Raw genomic sequence first — 20075 nt, forward strand, 5'->3', positions numbered from 1 at the left:
TGCATTTCTCTCTTGTTTAGTTGGACTTATTCAATAGTTTATAACTAGTCGATGATCTTAAATATTGAATATGTTCTTTCTTTCAAAGCAAACAATTTTACGAACTTTTGAAAACGAAACGAAAAGTCTTGGATTTTTTGAGAGCATTGGGATTTTGTCTGTATTTTTATTTTAGGAAAAAGATATTTTTGGGTGTAGCAAACGATAATTTTAAATATCAATATTTTGATTCATTTGGTTGCCTAGCATTTCTTTCCTTTGTGTGCTCTATTATTAGATTTACAGTCAATGATTCTGTCTATTGTAATTTATCATATGGAATTTTAAACATTTAGCAATGATAATTATTATAGCAATAATAATTTCATCTTGTTGAGTGTAGCAAACGATAATTTTAAATATCAATATTTTGATTAATTTGGTTGCCTAGCATCTCTCTGCTTTGTGTGCTCTATTATTAGATTGATATTCAATGATTCTGTCTATTTTAATTTATCATATAGCATTTTAAATATTTAGCAATGATAATTATTCATTGCGCTCGGTCAGAGGACTGTGAACTAGTCAACAAACAACTGAGAATGAACATTATATTTTTGAATTTATGAAAACAGACTTGGTAACATTGAAAATGAACTGAAAATGAGTTTATTTTCTTTGTCTTTCTCTGTTTATTGCAAATAAAACGTTATCCACTCTGTGGCATTTCGTTGTTCGTGCCTTATGACAAAAATTTTAACCGCCATTTTGAGGAATATTTTAGTTATTTGTGTTAAACTTGGAAATGTTAACGTGAAAACAACTGAACCAAACGAAGAAAAAGTAGAAGCAATACATTCATTCTGTGCTTGATGTCATAAGGTTTGTGTCAAGTATGAATAAATATGTTCAAATGTTTATTTTCTGTATGTTTTTGTATGTATGTTTAGGAAATTTTGTTTGTAAAATTAAAGTTAAGATTGTACAGAGCACAGCGATTATTTACGAATAAATTGTCTTGTTCTTTAAGATAAATCCCATTTCACCACCAACCTATGTTGTCAAAAGCACAACAATAAATTGAGAAGAAGGTTTAAGAGCTTTGGAAACTTCAATCAAAACCATTGAAGAAGTCATTATGAACAAGAAAGGTTCATTTGTTTTAAGTATAAAGTACCATCCCTCAAACTTTCTGTTATCAATCTTTGTATCATTTTTTTCCATGTGCATATTATGTCCTCAACACCTTGTTATCATCTTCATACCATCTTTGTATTACCACCATGTGAACCTACCATATTCCTCACCACATCATCTTTGTATTACCACCATGATCCTCTATCATAACATATTCCTCAAACCATCACCACATCATCTTTGTACTACCACCATGAACCTTATCATCATATCATCCTCAAACCATCACCACATCATCTTACCACCATGTGATCCTCATATCATAACATATCATCCTCAAACCATCACCACATCATCTTTGTACTACCACCATGTGAACCTCATATCATAACATATAATCCTCAAACCATCACCACATCATCTTTGTACTACCACCATGTGATCCTCATATCATAACATATCATCCTCAAACCATCACCACATCATCTTTGTACTACCACCATGTGATCCTCATATCATACCATATAATCCTCAAACCATCACCACATCATCTTTGTACTATCACCATGTGATCCTCATTCCATACCATATAATCCTCAAACCATCACCACATCTTTGTACTACCACCATGTGATCCTCATATCATACCATATCATCCATCCACATCCACTACCACCATGTGTCCACCACCAAACCATCCACATCTTTGTATACCACCATGATCCTCATATCATACCATATCATCCTCAAACCACCACCATCTTTGTACCACCTCCATTCCTCCATATCCTTCCATCACCACATCATCTTTGTACTACCACCATGTGATCCTCATATCATACCATATCATCTTAAACCATCACCACATCATCTTTGTACTACCACCATGTGATCCTCATATCATACCATATAATCCTCAAACCACCATATCTTTTACCACCATGTGATCCTCATATCATACCATATCATCCTCAAACCATCACCACATCATCTTTGTACCACCACCATGTGATCCTCATAACATACCATATAATCCTCAAACCATCACCACATCATCTTTGTACCACCACCATGTGATCCTCATATCATACCATATAATCCTCAAATCATCACCACATCATCTTTGTACTACCACCATGTGATCCTCATATCATACCATATCATCTTAGTACCATCACTATATACCATCCTCATGCAATCACCATATTATCCACATACCTTCCATACCATCCTTGAAAGTCATTGTGTGATTTGTACATTACAAGTCAATTGTTGATTCAAACCTTCACTTTACCCACAGATTTTTAACCTTGATCATTACTGACCAAGAGCTTAGCAATCTACTTTTGTGTTTATTTTGTCAGTTCTTCTCATTATGTCAGATACATGACAATCAAGATTAGAGGTTGAAATGTACTTGTAAATCCTATTGCCATGCCTTTGCATTCATGCAAGAAATTTGTTCATTTTAAATGATAAATTTAAGCTATAAATTTCTACCATTGATTATCATTTTTATTTGTTCAGCCAAAGGTTGTCACAGATATGGATGAAGCAGATTTTGCAAAGGAACTAGAAAACATGAACTTCCAAATGCAGAAGTTGATGGTGATGATGATAATCCTGATGATGAAGAAGAACAAGATGAAGCAAAGATGATTGTGGTTTGTTTTAAAAGTTGCTGTGTTTTATTTTTATAATACACGACCTGCGGTTGCCTTGAACAACAATTTGTTTAACTTCTAACTCCATTCAAAGCCTATACATTACAAACATTAATTATTTTCTATTGACGATCCGAAATAGATATTTCATTGTCAGTATTTCGCGAGGCAGTTTTTGAAGGTCCCCTGTTCGGGTTAAACTGCAGCTCTGAATTTGTAGTTTGTGATGAATAGGACATTCTTCATCGTGAAACTATTGTAAAAACCAAGTCGTTGAAATGAAAGCATATTTAGAAAGGAGATTATTAAGTTAAATATTGCTAACAATTTCCTACGGGCGAAAACTTTCCTTGAACTTTTTAATCATAATTGATCCAAGATTCAAAATATCTTATCAAAATTGGTTATGAATCATGACTGTCGATGCTATAGTTTGTCGCTTTCCATTGTCTGACCCTGAGTTTAAATTTCATGTTAACTTAATCTCAACGTTCACTTTTGCCGTTTATCAGAACTTATACAGTCTGTGACGTTCGTTGAAAAATTCTAATACTCCTTTCTAACTTTATATCATCAAATGAAATCGAGAATATTTGAAATTTCAAAGGCGGAAGTGTATCATGACGTTCACTGTATTAAAATGTACAAAACCTCACAAAACAATAGTTTTCTCCATTCGCAATGTCGACATAATCATAAAGCATTTGTAAACAATTGTAACATAAAGGAAATTTGTAGCATTTGTAACATAAAGGAAAATATGGCTAGTTTTATGAAACAATGATGTATCGTATCGCATATGTATTTCGTTTCGTTGCCCGAGTCGAAAAATCAAAAAGTTATCATTCAAGGGTCCCCCGCACCTTAAAAGGAAACTACCTGCCTTTACTTCATTGTTATTCATTTTACTGCCTAAAAGTCATGTGACTAAATAGTAATTCAAGCGCTTTGTTTACGTTTGTCTTGAATGTACAAATGAATTAAACGATCAAGACGTCGTACAAAGCCTAGCGGGCTGCCCATTTCGTATAAATGATGTCATCATTCGTTCGACCCCATGTTAGGATTTTCATTTGTTCAATAATTCCTCGGGATTTTGATTGGTTGGTTGGGGGAAACTTCTTCTCTGTTGTTTGCGAAGTTTACATAAAGTGCGAACGTACCGAAGAAGAGGACCACTAACACAGAGGCAAGGGATTCTTATTGTCTCAGATCTATCTAAATTTTCAAAGCGTGCAAACGAGACTTTCAACTTGATTTGTACATTTTTACCTTCGTGGCTAACTTGGATTCAGTAAAAGAGGTTGGTGTGAGAGTTACGATTTACATTTACTAATTTCGGGGTTGTTTATAACTTTCATGTTTTGTTCCATTTTCGTTTATCATCTCACTACCAGTTTAAGTTTATTCATCTCACTAATAATTTAAGTTTATTATTATTATACATGGTGTATCATACAGAATGTTAGAAATTTCTTTTTTATTTGTCATTGAGCTAAAGTTGGGCTATATATTCAGCATAAATTTACAATACTCCAAAAATTTATGAATAAATTTTTCAGATTTTCAAACTATCTAACGCGTGATAACTGCTTAACCGCTTCAAATAATGATATAGTTGAACTAGAAACGACTGTAAACTCTGACTTAAAAATCTTAAAAAGTGGTTGACAGCAAAGTAACTTAATTAGAATGCACGCATCTCACTAGAACTTTACGCATCAACAATTTACAAATTGCAGCAATTTTTCACTTCCGTCACAGAATAAGGAATGTACAGAAGCGCCACTCGATGTCGGAACCTTTGATGTTCGTGTCCCCTGTTTTGAGTTCTACAATCCGGGTATTTTAAACGGCGGCGATGTTTCCAGCCAGATGAGTGCAGCCAGATCGTAATAAAATATATAGTTCTACGGAAGGGTTTTGCAAGCTACATTGCAAATGAAAAGTCCCAAATCAAGCATCAAATATAAAAGCAGTTTAGTCCAAATTCTATACTAACAACGTCGTCTTCTGAAGAACGTTCTTTACGCACAGTAGGTCGTTTTATCGCTTCTAACAATCCATTGACCATTCAAATAGGAAACTTTACTACAAAATACAGAAATGGAATCACACTAAATATATTTATTATCTTAGTCCTAAATTATAAATTCTTAGGTCAACTGCCGTTCAATGTAAGAGACGTTCTAAACATGTATCTCGCATACAATTCAAGGCAAGAAACTATAAAACCCGTAAAATTTATTTGACGAACGTATTTTACAACAAAACTGTTTCTCACCTCATATGCTTGGTATACTGTCCGATGGCATCAATTATTTTGTCCATAAGTGAATCTACATTCGTCAGATTTTCGAAAAATAATTCTTCATAATATTAACATATATACATCAGTGAACTCGGCATTTGAATAACTGGAATGATAACCGAAGCCAAAAATTGAAGCCAAAAAAATATTTGTCGTCATCATTCGTCATCACACGTCAGGCTCTAGTCTCTCGCGTGTTCATTTTAATTTTTTTAAATCATTTGTCCCTTGGTAATGGTAGAGTTCGGATCTTGATCAGAGCGTAAAAATAACGAAATGTTTGTAATGAAAAGGTTCACGGAAAGTGAATCAAAGTGATAAATCGAGAAGCAAGATGAGGTGAACTTAGTCGATCTGCTCTTACGCTGCGGTTTTCCTTTAAAACATATCAAAGTCTTTAAGGATATTAAATTATTGATATCGAGATGACAACCATTTATTATTTCAAGTTTCAAGCACTATCAAAATTGATGAAAAATACAATCGCTCTGTAAAAAGTAAAAATGCGAGTTATAGACTCGATATTTTTTATGAAACTGGATATTCAAGTTTCATTTTTATTCGGAAAAACAGATCTTTAAATCCACTTAAATGACAAAAAGACAAACACTGTCTTTTTTGTTTTGAAAGTTTACCTTCCGACGAAAAATTTATGCTTGAATATTTTTTCGTCATATTTTCTATTGTATTGTCTTTTTAGCAAACAGTGTAATTTTCAGTTGGCTTTTCCTCGTTACAAGTTGTAAGTTAAAACGAACTCACTGTAGTAAAGTTTCAGCTGTAAAAAATAACCTTTTGCGAAGAGTTGGCCTCGTGTGTTGTTTGTCGTGATGTTGTTTATATGTTTATGCTTTTGCAATTTGTATTCAAATTTATATTGGCCGTGTATGTTTGGCACTCAGGGGAATGAAACTGACGTACAAACCGCGTGAATATTCGACTTTGAAGGACTGGAACTGACGTACAAACCGCGCAAGAGACTAGGACTTTGGCTTCAATTTTATATCTATAAAATGTATTGTCGTTATCATTCCAGATATATATATATATATATGGAGTTCACTGATATACATTCTGGCTGGAGTAATGGCGGACGCAACGGATGCGCATTTGAGAACTGGGTACGAGTGGGGGACAGATTTTTCGCTGAGTGGCGCTTCTGTTACGTATCTATTCTGTGATAGAGTTATTAAACTTTAAAGTTTATAACAACCTTATTTTGCGCCTGTGTGACATTTTTTCATCAAGTTATATAATATTAAATCATAAAAATAGATTTTGTATACTTGTTATTTTCTTGGGAGAGCCACGGTACAAAAGCGAGCATTTACGTTACTATAATAATTGCCAAATATCACAACGAAATTCGCAGCAACGCAACGAATTAAAGGCATTACCCGTGCCAATAGTCTCAGAATTCCTCTTTCCTATACTTGTTACACGATCTTGCAAGAAATACTTTGGTTGTCTGTAAGATTAAAATTCAAAATCAAATTTTAAATTTTATTAATTAATTTTTAAATTCTCTCATGGAAAAGTTCCGTGAATAAAGATTTTTTATCTTCATTTTATACCAGCATAGACATGGGTTGCAAGCTTTGCAAGATAGTCTACATAAGGTTGGAACATGGTGAACGTGACGTAAGCAATTGTGAACAAAATATTCAAGGTCGTCTTGGTGAAGTGACGTCAGGAAGACGTCATCCCACACAAGAAACTCTAATTGAAGAATTCGAATTTTTACCTCATGTCTTGGATTTAATAAGGGAACATGGATATTCGATGGAAGCTCTGGATGATTTTGTGTTGAATGTTCAGTCAACACAAGAAGAAATGTAAATCTGAATGTATTAGTTGCCAACTTTCAGGTCCGTTTTTCAAACGTCACATTTTGCATGAGTTATATGACATTTAAAATAAACGACAAACTTTTTTATAGCAAACATGTTTCGACATACTTTATGCCATCTTCAGTGCGAAGTGAATAAATAAAGGAAGTTTACATGATAATAAGTTGTAGTGATTAAATGAAGATATGATCTTCGCACTTTGCTGGACAATTTAAGCAATTGTCTCATAAACCTGAAAAATTCAGGTGACTCAACGGGATTCGAACCCATGACCTCTTACAAGTTGTAGTGATAAAGCGGAAATATCGACTAGTTATGAATAATTATTTACAGTTCATCATCATCATATCTTTTCGCGCCGGGGCGATCCAAACTCGGGTTGGAAGTTTGGAAGTGTTACGCGTGTTGTAGCAATCAGTCGAAATCAGGGACGGCACGTAAAGCCTTGCTACTTGTTGAATTTACAGTTGAATGAGGTGTTATAAAATGTTTGTGTTAGATTTTATTACAAAAAAAAATTACAAAGAAAATGAAAAATATATGATAAGGTAGGAATAGCTATTTACAGGTCAAAGATAGTGTTAAGATGTTGTATTTGTTTTTTGAGGTTGGGTTTACGCTTCTTGATATAAAGGGCTTCTTTGAGTTTAAGGGCGAAAGGAGTGTGAGCGGTGTCTAAAATACGGAAGCAGGATTGTGTATAATTGTTTTTGCAGTGTGGTGACGAGAGTAAGTGTCTGAATATGTATGAGTTTTTGTCCGTGGTTGTGTGTTCTTTAATCCGTGTGGAAAGGTGGCGGGTGGTCATTTTAAAATGAAAAATCACTTTAGCTTCAAAGATCCTATTCCCACTCTTAAAATCCAACGTGGTTTATGAATTTTCTTGTGCTGGATGTAATTCCAGATACATTGGGGAGAGACAAACAAAGTTATTGTTAAAAACAACGAAACGACAGTTTTAAATATCACAATTTTTATTAATTTGGTTGATATTTAATATCTGACAAATGGAGCCGTAGCTGCTTCGCAAACGTCAGTGTTTTTCACAATAAAAAGGCTCGTTCTGTTGTTTATAGCTAAAACAAAATTTTGACGAAGCGACGACAACAAACTTCCTCGTGCCATTCCCTTACACGGTCAAACTTCGTACTCGTCTTCGTAGTCGTACTCTTGCTAAAGCTCTCTACTAATTTGAATTGTACGAGTAATAATTATAACATTGCAAAAGCTATCATTGGCTAAAGCACTATGTCTCACAAAATTGGACGAAATTACGCTTGTCGTTGTGGAAGGTTTCTTGTTAAAAATTTGTTGCTTTTCGTTGTGGACTGTGTTTCTACGTTCATTAAATACGAAAATAAAGTTCTTTTTGTGCATTTGAAACAAGCACATACTGATGTTAAATGTGCAAACAATTATGTAATTTTGTGTTAAGATGGCTTTTGCTAACACGCAGTCGTCCTATAACATAGCATCATGACTTTCCTTCATAAACCTTACATATGCTCAGTATAACTAAAGTGTAATGTGCCAAATGGTAGTTCCAAAACCATGGCAAAAGTTATCAAAGTTTGAAACATCCTATTTACAAGGCTGCTGTAGATACAAATATAGCAATCAGACAATACAAGAAAAATCACTATTTGCCCTGATTATAACTGAAGGTAGATTAATGTCATACAAAATGAAATTGTTTTATTTCACGAGTCTTTGAAATTGAACTATTACAAACATCGAGTTATTTCATGAAACATTAAGTCGAATTCAGTGAAGCATTCATGTTCCCAAGTATTAAATGATTCAGACAAATGTACTAATGAACCATTTAAAATAATTTGTAAGTTTTTGTAAATCTCTTTCTTAATAATATTTATTTTAATGTAATTATTAATATTTATTGAATGGTAATTTTTTAGTGCTGTCATTTCATGCGTTATAATATATAAACCAATGATATAAACTCATACATTCCTATATAATTGTTTCCAAAGAAATTATTTATGATGCAAGTTTGCGTCGTGAGACATTGTCTTCACGATGAAATGGAAATTATTTATGATGCTAGTTTGCGTCGTGAGACATTGTCTTCAGGATGAAATGGAAATTATTTATGATGTTAGTTTGCGTCGTGAGACATTGTCTTCAGGATGAAATGGAAATTATTTATGATGCAAGTTTGCGTCGTGAGACATTGTCTTCAGGATGAAATGGAAATTATTTATGATGTTAGTTTGCGTCGTGAGACATTGTCTTCAGGATGAAATGGAAATTATTTATGATGTTAGTTTGCGTCGTGAGACATTGTCTTCACGATGAAATGGAAATTATTTATGATGCTAGTTTGCGTCGTGAGACATTGTCTTCACGATGAAATGGAAATTATTTATGATGCAAGTTAGCGTCGTGAGACATTGTCTTCACGATGAAATGGAAATTATTTATGATGCAAGTTTGCGTCGTGAGACATTGTCTTCACGATGAAATGGAAATTATTTATGATGCAAGTTTGCGTCGTGAGACATTGTCTTCACGATGAAATGGAAATTATTTATGATGCTAGTTTGCGTCGTGAGACATTGTCTTCACGATGAAATGGAAATTATTTATGATGCTAGTTTGCGTCGTGAGACATTGTCTTCACGATGAAATGGAAATTATTTATGATGCAAGTTTGCGTCGTGAGACATTGTCTTCACGATGAAAGGGATTTCCCCCTTGGCTGTTGAGATGATGACTGTCGAAAAATCTGGAAAGAAAAACACGTGACCTAGTCTCTAATATAGATTGAATATTTATAAATAGTCAATGGCGCGATATATTTATAGTCTCTGTTATTGCGAATTGTGAAGTTGTTGTGGATTTCAGTTAACTTTTCAAATGGCGGTTGCCAAGTTACTTTTTAATGTTGCCAACTACATTAGTAACTGTTTTGTGAAGTAGTTTAGCCTTCTCTCCATTTATTTCAAATGAAAGCGTTTAAAAGGGATTTCCCCCTTGGCTGTTAAAATCTGGGAAGAAAAACACGTGACCTAAGTCTCTTATAAGTATTGATATTTATATATAGTCAATGGCGCGGTAAATTTATAGTCTTTGTTATTGCGAATTGTGAAGTTGAGATTCAGTGTTTATTTGTTGCTTTGAATTGTATTCAGAGCTACAAAATTTCGACAATGACTTCAAGAAAGCGTTGCTACAATGGATTAAAACATGCAAAACAACATATGATATTTTTTCATTTTATTCGGCGTACTTTGTGGATTTTTACTCGGTGCTTTATTACATGGCAATGTTCAGTCGTCCATAGATCCAACACCGAAGGAATATGCAATGTACGTGTCGTTTCTTGGTGAGATTTGGGTGAGAGCATTAAGACTTTTGGTTCTTCCTTTGATTGTATCAAGCTTGCTTTTGGCAGTCGCTGAATTGGAGTCAAAACAAAGCGGAAAATTGGGAAGAAGAACATTGCTGTATTATCTTATGACTACAATGTTTGGGGAGTAAATTGTTTATTTGCATTTAACCTGGAAATGTTAACGTGAAAGAACCAGAACCGAACGAAGAAAAAGTTGAACCAATACATTCTGTGCTTGATCTTACAAGGTTTGTGCAAAATATTGATAAATTTACTGAGTTTGCGCCCTGCTTTTGCTTTTACTGCAAAAATTTTCTTATACGTATAACTTTTATTTCTATTATTTAACGACAATGCTTTTTACTTTTTCAATATGAATATAATAGCCCAACATAAGACATTTAAAAAAGCCATCACAATAATAAAATAAAGAAAGATAAAAGGTTTTTTTAATAATTACGTTTCGTCTTTAACTTAAGACATCTTCAGATTATTTGAGATAAATAATATACATGAGGTTTTAAATACAAGCATATATTACAGGGTGTTAAATTACATGTGAGGTGAGTAGGAAGTTTAGATGACGGAATTAAGTGAGAATGGCGGTATATTAAAGAAGGTGAAGGGGGATTGAGTTGCCTTGGGTGTTAAGAGAGGGTTTAAGTTTGGATATAAGAAAGCTTTCATGAATCATAAGGTCATAATTGTCGGCTTTTTACTTTACTAAAGGAAGCCTTTTTTTATTAGAACGTAAATGCTTCGTTCGCAAAACTGTGCAAGTGTGGAGATTTCCAAGTGCGTAGAAAACCCATTCACCTTCACTATTGTGAAACAATAATAAATACATTTATGATATTAGTTGTAAATACATTTTATTATGTCATACGAACCATACCAAAGAGAGCAAAGGTAATGCTACAAGATCATAATAAGAACATCAAGATTTTAAATGGATAAGTTAATCTGAAACACAGCCTTTACAGCAATGACCTTGAAATATAAAAATTACAATAAACCTTCCACACTCTACTCATCACACACTCAATTTCTCATCTCTTTGAGACAGTAAGTGGAAGGTTTATTGAAATTTTTGAATTTCAAAGTCAAAAAGATCTTTACTCCTTTTGAATTTTAAAACTGTTTTATATTTATGGCAAAAGTTTGCTGAGATTTTGTTTACGACTGTAACATGTGACAGCCTGGGTTATGTGTTTATTAACATAATTATCAGTCAGCCAAGCTTTTTTGAAACCATTATGAATCAACATTAACATCATCAGACGTCGTACATGAACTATTCTTAACCAATAGAACTATACCTCATATTCATCATGTCATTTTAACTTTTAAATATGTTTATGTCAAGATTTCAATTGTAGATTGATTATTATATATACTACTGAACATTGTGTACAACAAGACAACTGTCAATAAATGAGTTGTCAAGGAAAACGAACCTTAAGAACCAAGAATAGCATGAAGCTTTATTTTACACCACTGTATATGACAGATCATTCTCATTGAAATGCATCAAATTGCAATATTGCTACATAAACACAATGAGGATGAACATTTTGATGTTCACCAAAACAAGATTTAATTATTTATAGATGTTCCAAATGTGCACAGCAATGTAATTATATCTTACAATAGCTATGCCAGGCCTAAATAACATACCATGATAAATAGTCTTTTGAAAATATTACTGTTTGATTGTAAACTGTTTTCTTCTTTAAGATAAATCCCATTTCACCACCTACCTATGTTGTCATGACAACAACAGTGAATCGAGAAGAAGGTTTGAAAGCTTTGGAAACATATATCAAAGCCATTGAAGAAGTCATTATGAACAAGAAAGGAACATTTGTTTTACAACAAGCTGTAAGTGTTAACTTTTGCATGAGAAATATATTGTATCAATAAAAAGTGATGATATGTTTGTAAATGATGATCGTCCAGGTTAATAAAGTCCTGAGAAGGACTGTTTTTGTTGTTGTTGACTTATTGTTAATCAACAACAAACTTATTGTTAGTCAACAACAACAAAAACAGTCCTTCTCAGGACTTTATTAACCTGGACGATCATCATTTACAAACATATATATCTTTTCAACCATTTATTTTAAAAAGTGATGACCCTAACATCCCATTACCAATCCTTTTAACAAACCCTATACCATCCCACCATATCTTATACCCCTATACCATACCAAGCTATATCTTTACAATCCCTATACCATTCCTTTACAATCCCTATACCATTCCAAGCTATATCTTTACAATCCCTATACCATTCCAAGCTATATCTTTATCCATACCATTCCAAGCTATATCATCCTATACCATCCCAAGCTATATCTTTACTATCCCTATACCATTCCAAGCTATATCTTTACAATCCCTATACCATTCCAAGCTATATCTTTACAATCCCTATACCATCCCTGTACCATCTCCATATCATCTTAAAAATCATTATGTAATTTGCGATTACAAGTTGTTACTTTAAATTTTCCTCATGTTACCACACGTTTGTGCCCTTGTATTTTCTTCCTGATCTCAAAGGATCAATTTGAATTACAAATTTCTACCATTGATTGTCATTTTTATCTGTTCAGCCAAAGGTTGTCACAGATATGGATAAAGCAGACTTTGCAAAGCAACTGGAAAGACTTGAACATCAAAATGCAGAAGTTGATGGTGATGATGATTATCCTGATGATGAAGAAGAACAAGATGAAGCAAAAATGATTGTGGTTTGTTTTAAAACTTGCTGTGTTTTATTTTTATCATACACGACCTGCGGTTGCCTTGAACAACAATTTGTTTAACTTCAAACTCCATTCAAACCCTATACATTACAAATATCAATTATTTTCTATTGACGATCCAAAATAGATATTTCATTGTCAGTATTTCGCGAGGCAGTTTTTGAAGGTCCCCTGTTGGGGTTAAACTGCAGCTCTGAATATGTAGTTTGTGTTGAATAGGACATTCTTCATCGTGAAACTATTGTAATGCCAAGTCGTTGAAATGAAAGCATATTTAGAAAGGAGATCATTAAATTTCATATTGCTAACAAATTCCTACGGGCGAAAATATTCCTTGAAATTTTTAAGTTAAAAGTAACTTGAATCATAATTTATCCAAGATTCAAAATATCTTATCAAAATTGGTTATGAATTATGACTGTCGATGCTATAGTTTGTCGCTTTCCATTGTCTGACGCTAAGTTTAAATTTCATGTTAACTTAATCTCGACGTTCACCTTTGTTGTGTATCAGAACTTATACAGTCTGTGACGTTTGTTGAAAGATTCTAATACTCCTTTCTAACTTTATATCATCAAATGAAATCGAGAATATTTGAAATTTCAAACGCGGAAGTGTATCATGACGTTCACTGTATTAAAATGTACAAAACCTCACAAAACAATAGTTTCTCCATTCGCAATGTCGACATAATCATAAAGCATTTGTAAACAATTGTAACATAAAGGAAATTTGTAGCATTTGTAACAAAGGAAAATATGGCCAGTTTTATAAAACAATGATGTATCGTATCGTATCGCACATGTATTTCGTTTCGTACATTTAAGCCTCCTTTGAGAGATGTTTTCTTCACCAAAGTCAAGATGTTAATGAAACAATGATGTATCATATCGCCTATGTTTTTCGTTTCGTTGCCCGAGTCGAAAAATCAAAAAGTTATCATTCAAGGGTCCCCCGCACCTTAAAAGGAAACTACCTGCCTTTACTTCATTGTTATTCATTTTCCCGCCTAAAAGTCATGTGACTAAATAGTAATTCAAGCACTTTGTTTACGTTTGCCTTGATTGTACAAATGAATTAAACGATCAAGACGTCGTACAAAGCCTAGCGGGCTGCCCATTACGTACATATGATGTTATCATTCGTTCGACCCCATGTTAGGATTTTCATTGGTTCGATAATTCATCGAGATTTTGATTGGTAGGTTTGGGAAAACTCCTCTCTGTTGTTTGCGAAGTTTACATAACGTGCGAACGTACCGAAGAAGAGGACCACTAACACAGAGGCAAGGGATTCTTATTGTCTCAGATCTATCTCAATTTTCAAAGCGTGCAAACGAGACTTTCAACTTGATTTGTACATTTTTACCTTCGTGGCTAACTTGGCTTCAGTAAAAGAGGTTGGTGTGAGAGTTACGATTTACATTTACTAATTTCTGTGTCGTTTATAGCTTTCGCATTTTGCTCCACCATCGTTAAATCATCTCACTAATAATTTAAGTTTATTATTATTATACATGGTGTATCATACAGAATGTTTGAAATTTCTTGTTTATTTGCCATTGAGCTAAACTTCAATTATAATTTCCGGTTAAATTACAATGCTAATTGGGGGCTGTCGCATCAGTGCTCGCGAACAATAAACATTAATGCAATTTACCTATTGCAATTGGCAAAATTTTTTTCAGATTTTCAAACTATCTAACGCGTAATAACTGCTTAACTGCTTCAAATAGTGATATAGTTGAACTAGAAACGACAGTAAACTCTGACTTGAAAATCTTGAAAAGTGTTCGACATCAAGCAATTATAGGCTGATTACATGAGCCCGGTAAGCCAGGACTCAGTCAAGCATTACATGATTTTGGTAGATAAAACGATTCAATACTTATGATCAGATTTATCTTCTCGAGCAATTTCACAATATTCTGATTTAATAACTATACGCATAACATTTAAAAATGAAAACAACCAATTTGGCTTAATTTGAGAATTAAAACAGGAATGACTTGTGGTGCTTAACAAACAGTTGTAATTTTTAACCTTGAAGTTTTGGCTAATTTCAATCCCTCGAAATTATTTAACGTGCTGCATCAGGAGAAATTGTACTTTTGCATATTACAAATTTTTTGCGATTGGGATTATTGTGATCACAATTATCCCAATCGCAAAATTTTGTGCTAACTCAATAACTCAATTGTGATCACAATCAACTTCTAACAACTTAACAAAAAGTCATATGATGTGTGTAAATCACTATGAATATATTACATGTATTGCATAATTATCACTTCAGGACCTAAAGCAACCGAAGGCTTACTATAAACAGTTAAATTCGACAAATTAAGTTCGACGTTTAAATCGACGTCGAGCCACGTCGTACTTTGTCGTACCAAATATGAATTAGGTTTGGCTCATGAAAAGCACGACGTTTGAACCGTGCCTAAGCAAAAATCGGTGATCTTTTCTTGTTGCTTTTTCAAGTCAATAAAGACGAGTTAAGACGACAGTTCTTTTGAATGCAAAGGTTCAGGAGTCTTCTGCATCTGAAAATTTCCAAAAACTGACGTTGTTCGACAACTTGTGGCAAAGAACAAACTAAGAGATTGTGAAAATTTGAATTGTACCAGTAATAATTATAACATTGCAAAGCTATCATTGGCTAAAGCACTATGTCTCACAAAATTGGACGAAATTACGCTTGTCGTTGTGGAAGGTTTCTTGTTAAAAATTTGTTGCTTTTCGTTGTGGACTGTGTTTCTACGTTCATTAAATCTGAAAATAAAGTTCTTTATGTGCATTTCAAACAAACACATACTGATGTTAAATAAGCAAATAATTATGTAATTTTGTGTTAAGATGGCTTTTGCTAACACGCAGTCGTCCTATAACATAACATCATGACTTTCCGTCATAAACCTTACATATGCTCAGTACAACTAAAGTGTAATGTGCCAAATGGTAGTTCCAAAACCATGGCAAAAGTTATCGTTGTTTGAAACATCCTGTTTAGAAGGCTGCTGTAGATACAAATCAATAGCAATCAGACAATACAAGAAAAATTACTATTTGCCCTGATTATAACTGAAGGTTGATTACTGTCATACAAAATGAAATTGTTTTATTTCACGAGTCTTTGAAATTGAACTATTACAAACATCGAGTTATTTCATGAAACACAAAGTCGAATTCAGTGAAGCATGCATGTTCCCATGTATTAGATGATTCAGACAAATATTGTTGATAAAATTAAATAGAAAAGTATCCAGTATTTTGACACGACAAAAGCTGCAGTGAGAAGCAACTACAACTTATGCTTGACCGAAGTCTATGCAAGCATCTTTGCCAACTTTTGCAAAGCCTATCGCACATTGAACATCAGCATTTGCTTCATTCAAATGCAACTAAATAACTTTATTTTCAGATTATATAGACGTAGATACGCTACCATAAACAAAAAGCAACAAAATTTTAGCTCAAAAGTTTACTTTGTCGTGATGTTGTTGACAAAACCTTCCGCATACGGCATAAGTAACCGGTAATTCTTTCTCAATGTATCGATCGACTTTGGGAGAAATTTGTGAGACATAGTGAATATATTTTCAATGCGCTTGCCTGTCAGCTTTTCGTTAGTGACTGAAGACAGATTTTGCAATAATACTAAGTTTTACTAACCATCTTGTAAAATCCAAGTCGATACAATCTTTCAGTTTATACTTCGACTTGACGCCGTTGGATGTTGAACAACGTCACCTTTTAGTCTAACGACGATATTACTGCTAAAATAAAGCAGTCTTTTCTAAAATTTTAGAGGCAGAATGCTCCTGAACGTCCGTACTTGATTTCTGAAAAGAAGGAGTGTCTTCAGTTGTGTCAACTGACTTTGAAAGGCGAAAAGAAACAGCACAATATAGACTTTGCATTGTCGTCCACAAATACAAAATTTCGCTTGCATGTCGTGCAACTTGAGACCACAATGCGCGCTTCGAGTTACCTGAGCTGGTGGTTGTCTATTGGCCGATTGTTATGCATGAATTTAATTGGTTGTCACAGGCCAATAAGCTTCTTTCTTTTTTCGGTTTTCACGCCAGGTTTTTATTGGAGGGATTCTACACAATAAAACTGGTGTGAAGAATTAAATCCGCTCATTCAGAAGCTGATTCTTCTTGCTTGAACATGAGGTAAGTCGCTTTGAATGTTTCTATTTTTTAAAAGAGAAATTCTATTTATTGTTTTTTAATTTGCACAAATGTATTTTTGAAAAAATTTTGCTAAATGTTACAATATTTGTTCAGAATTTTATTACTATTTTATTAAAAAAAATTTCTATTTTATTACATATTTATTTTACGACTTTCACTTTTTTTATTTTTTTATTTTTCTTTATTTTATTTTTTTATTTTTTTATTTTATTTTTAATATTTTGGTTTAATTTAAAATTATTTTAATTCGTGTTGGTAATTTCCTTAGATTTATTCTCTTTTACACGCATAATGCTTGTGGTGAGCCGTGCAGTTTTCAATACCAATGACTAACGCATGCGCATTAGTGTAAAAGCGATTCTTCACCATTGATCTTAGTATAGGCTGGATTACGCATTGAATCGACATGTAGATGTCAACATTGAACTCCATCTCAAATTCGAAAGGGAAAACAATTTCTTTGAAACACAAAGTTGTTCTGAATACGGTGAAGTTTTATTCACTGTAAATTAAATACAAACTAAATGAGTTGAAACGCAGTTCATCTCGAAATTAGTTCGAAATTTGATGCAATCAACTGCTTGAACTATCATCTTCAGAATGGAAAATGGCGACTTAAATATTGTTAAGCCCTTAAAAAAATGGTGTTGACAACTTGCTCATCGTTTTAGTATGTTTTTACGGTACTAAAGAACCTTTACGGTAAGTGTTTCAAACTTTAAAACATTGACTTACATCTACAGTTCAAATTCACTCATCCCATTCAAACGATCAAACAAATTTTTTTTGATATGTTAAGAATGAATAGTCCTTTTATGCGAATCTTTTGTAAAATCTTTTGCTTTATTATCTTCATTCATTTAAGTTCTATTCATCCAGTGTTGTACATCATAATTTTTGTATAAATAAGAACGCACATTTTGCATTATTCCTTTCCCAATACACTTGTAATTACAGACATTGTAATTTGTATGTCAATGCAGTACATCAACATGACCTTATCATTCTACGTTACAATGCATTTTACACTTGACCCAGTTTTTGGTTAGGTTGTCTTCTGTTGTATTAGAAATATGTTACTTTAGCTCTTCCAGTAAAGATGTGTTGTTTTGTTAGTACACCATAGAAATTCCATTATACGACCCTTAAAATATTTATATGTACACACATACTGTAAGCAATGTTTAAAATATTTCAATTTCTTAAAATGTTAATAACACAGTTTTAGTTTTGTACATGATAATCAAAGCAAGGTAGCACAGCAGTTATGGAAGGTTATACTGCCTTTGAATGACCCATCTATAAGAACTTTTGTATATAATAGCAGAGTAAAACATGTTTTCATTTGGTGGTTCATTACCGTTGTGTTTTTGCAGTTGTATTTGAGTCTAATAAAAAACTAACTTGGCATTCAAAATCATTATGCATGGCTGATCTTGTTTAGTCAGTGCTGTTGTACATAGTTTTCAACATTTTAACTTAATGTCATTCTTTTTGACTCTGATTAAAGTGCCATAGTTCACTGCATTTAATTTATTTAAAATTATTAAATTTTTTATTTTAAGAATGCTTTGCCAAACTGCAGCATTCTTCTATCATCAGGATAGGAAAATTTGTCTGATCAGAATCACAGAAAGGCTTAAAGTCTCAAATATTAATGTCATTGTTTGACTAGTTTTATATTAAATGTGTCATCCAGTCCTATATTAGATCAGTGGTTTTACACATTCTTGTTAAAGAGCCTTGATGTCGTTAACACAGGACTTCTGGTTCTTAAACAAAATTTAAACATTCTTTTAGATAAGTAGTTCAATTTGTTAACTTCTGTTTCGTTTAAAAATGTTTGAAAGATTTTCAGACTAACTTTGATAACATGTTCATTCACATTTATAGTCCACAACACGTTGACAGATGTCTTGCTGTGAAACAAGAAAAAATGAGAGTCCCCCATTGGCCATGTCAAGAAACAGTGGCTGCTGCAGAAGTCAATGATAAATCAATTAGGAACTGGATAAATGAACAATTGTAATTTATATAGTCAATCAATTTTATCTATTTTATTTGTTGTACCAAGAACATGTTGTATATATTTATGTATTGAATGAAAAGAGAATGCCCAACATTTTACTTCTCAACCTTTTTAAAAAGTTTTTATGGTTCAAAGACAAGTTTGTTCCTACATTGCTCTATTGGTAACAGTGTCTAAGAGTTTTCTGTGAAATGCAGAATTTAGACATTCCTACATTCCTATAATTGAATGGCACACAGCTGAAGGTTGATTGAGTTGTCGAGAGAAAGGATAACAATGAGCTACTGAGGATCACAAGCATCCTAAGTTAGACCACAAGACTATCAGCGTCACTGAGTTGTCAAGAGAAAGAATAACAATGTGCTACTGAGTATTACCAGCATCCTAAGTTAGACCACAAGACTATCAGCGTCACTGAGTTGTCGAGAGAAAGGATAACAATGTGCTACTGAGGATCACCAGCATCCTAAGTTAGACCACAAGACTATCAGCCTCACTGAGTTGTCGAGAGAAGGGATAACAATGTGGTACTGAGGATCACCAGCATCCTAAGTTAGACAACAAGACTATCAGCGTCACTGAGTTGTCAAGAGAAAGGATAACAATGTGCTACTGAGAATCACCAGCATCCTTAGTTAGACCACAAGACTATCAGCGTCACTGAGTTGTCAAGAGAAAGGATAACAATGTGCTACTGAGAATCACCGGCATTCTAAGTTAGTCAAGCAGGTGAAATTGTCGAGTGTGGTATGGTTGGTAAGGGGAAGGGGGGGGAGAGAAA

At 33.4% G+C, this 20075-nt stretch overlaps 1 protein-coding gene and 3 long non-coding RNA genes across 4 annotated transcripts; 3 read left to right on the top strand and 1 right to left on the bottom strand.

The window, feature by feature from the left end:
* The first annotated feature begins 577 nt into the window (after nucleotides 1-577).
* LOC124448668 lies at nucleotides 578-2846 on the top strand. Its single transcript, XR_006949205.1, has 3 exons — nucleotides 578-861; nucleotides 1010-1130; nucleotides 2644-2846. It is a non-coding gene; the product is annotated as an uncharacterized LOC124448668 (long non-coding RNA).
* Nucleotides 2847-10018: 7172 nt separating this feature from the next.
* On the top strand, nucleotides 10019-13376 carry LOC124448112 (eukaryotic translation initiation factor 2 subunit 1-like). The gene is made up of 3 exons (XM_046999133.1): nucleotides 10019-10541; nucleotides 12031-12174; nucleotides 12912-13376. The coding sequence occupies exons 2-3, from the start codon at nucleotides 12064-12066 to the stop codon at nucleotides 13122-13124; spliced, it is 324 nt and encodes a 107-aa protein (XP_046855089.1). The 5' UTR covers nucleotides 10019-10541; nucleotides 12031-12063; the 3' UTR covers nucleotides 13125-13376.
* Nucleotides 13377-14263: 887 nt separating this feature from the next.
* LOC124448113 lies at nucleotides 14264-19400 on the top strand. Its single transcript, XR_006948940.1, has 3 exons — nucleotides 14264-14463; nucleotides 17155-17244; nucleotides 19159-19400. It is a non-coding gene; the product is annotated as an uncharacterized LOC124448113 (long non-coding RNA).
* On the bottom strand, nucleotides 15288-17024 carry LOC124448116. Its single transcript, XR_006948942.1, has 2 exons — nucleotides 16739-17024; nucleotides 15288-15609 (listed from the first exon to the last, which is right to left on the bottom strand). It is a non-coding gene; the product is annotated as an uncharacterized LOC124448116 (long non-coding RNA).
* Nucleotides 19401-20075: the final 675 nt, after the last annotated feature.

Source organism: Xenia sp. Carnegie-2017, unplaced genomic scaffold, assembly GCF_021976095.1.
Source record: "Xenia sp. Carnegie-2017 unplaced genomic scaffold, XeniaSp_v1 HiC_scaffold_23, whole genome shotgun sequence".
Lineage (NCBI taxonomy): Eukaryota > Metazoa > Cnidaria > Anthozoa > Malacalcyonacea > Xeniidae > Xenia > Xenia sp. Carnegie-2017.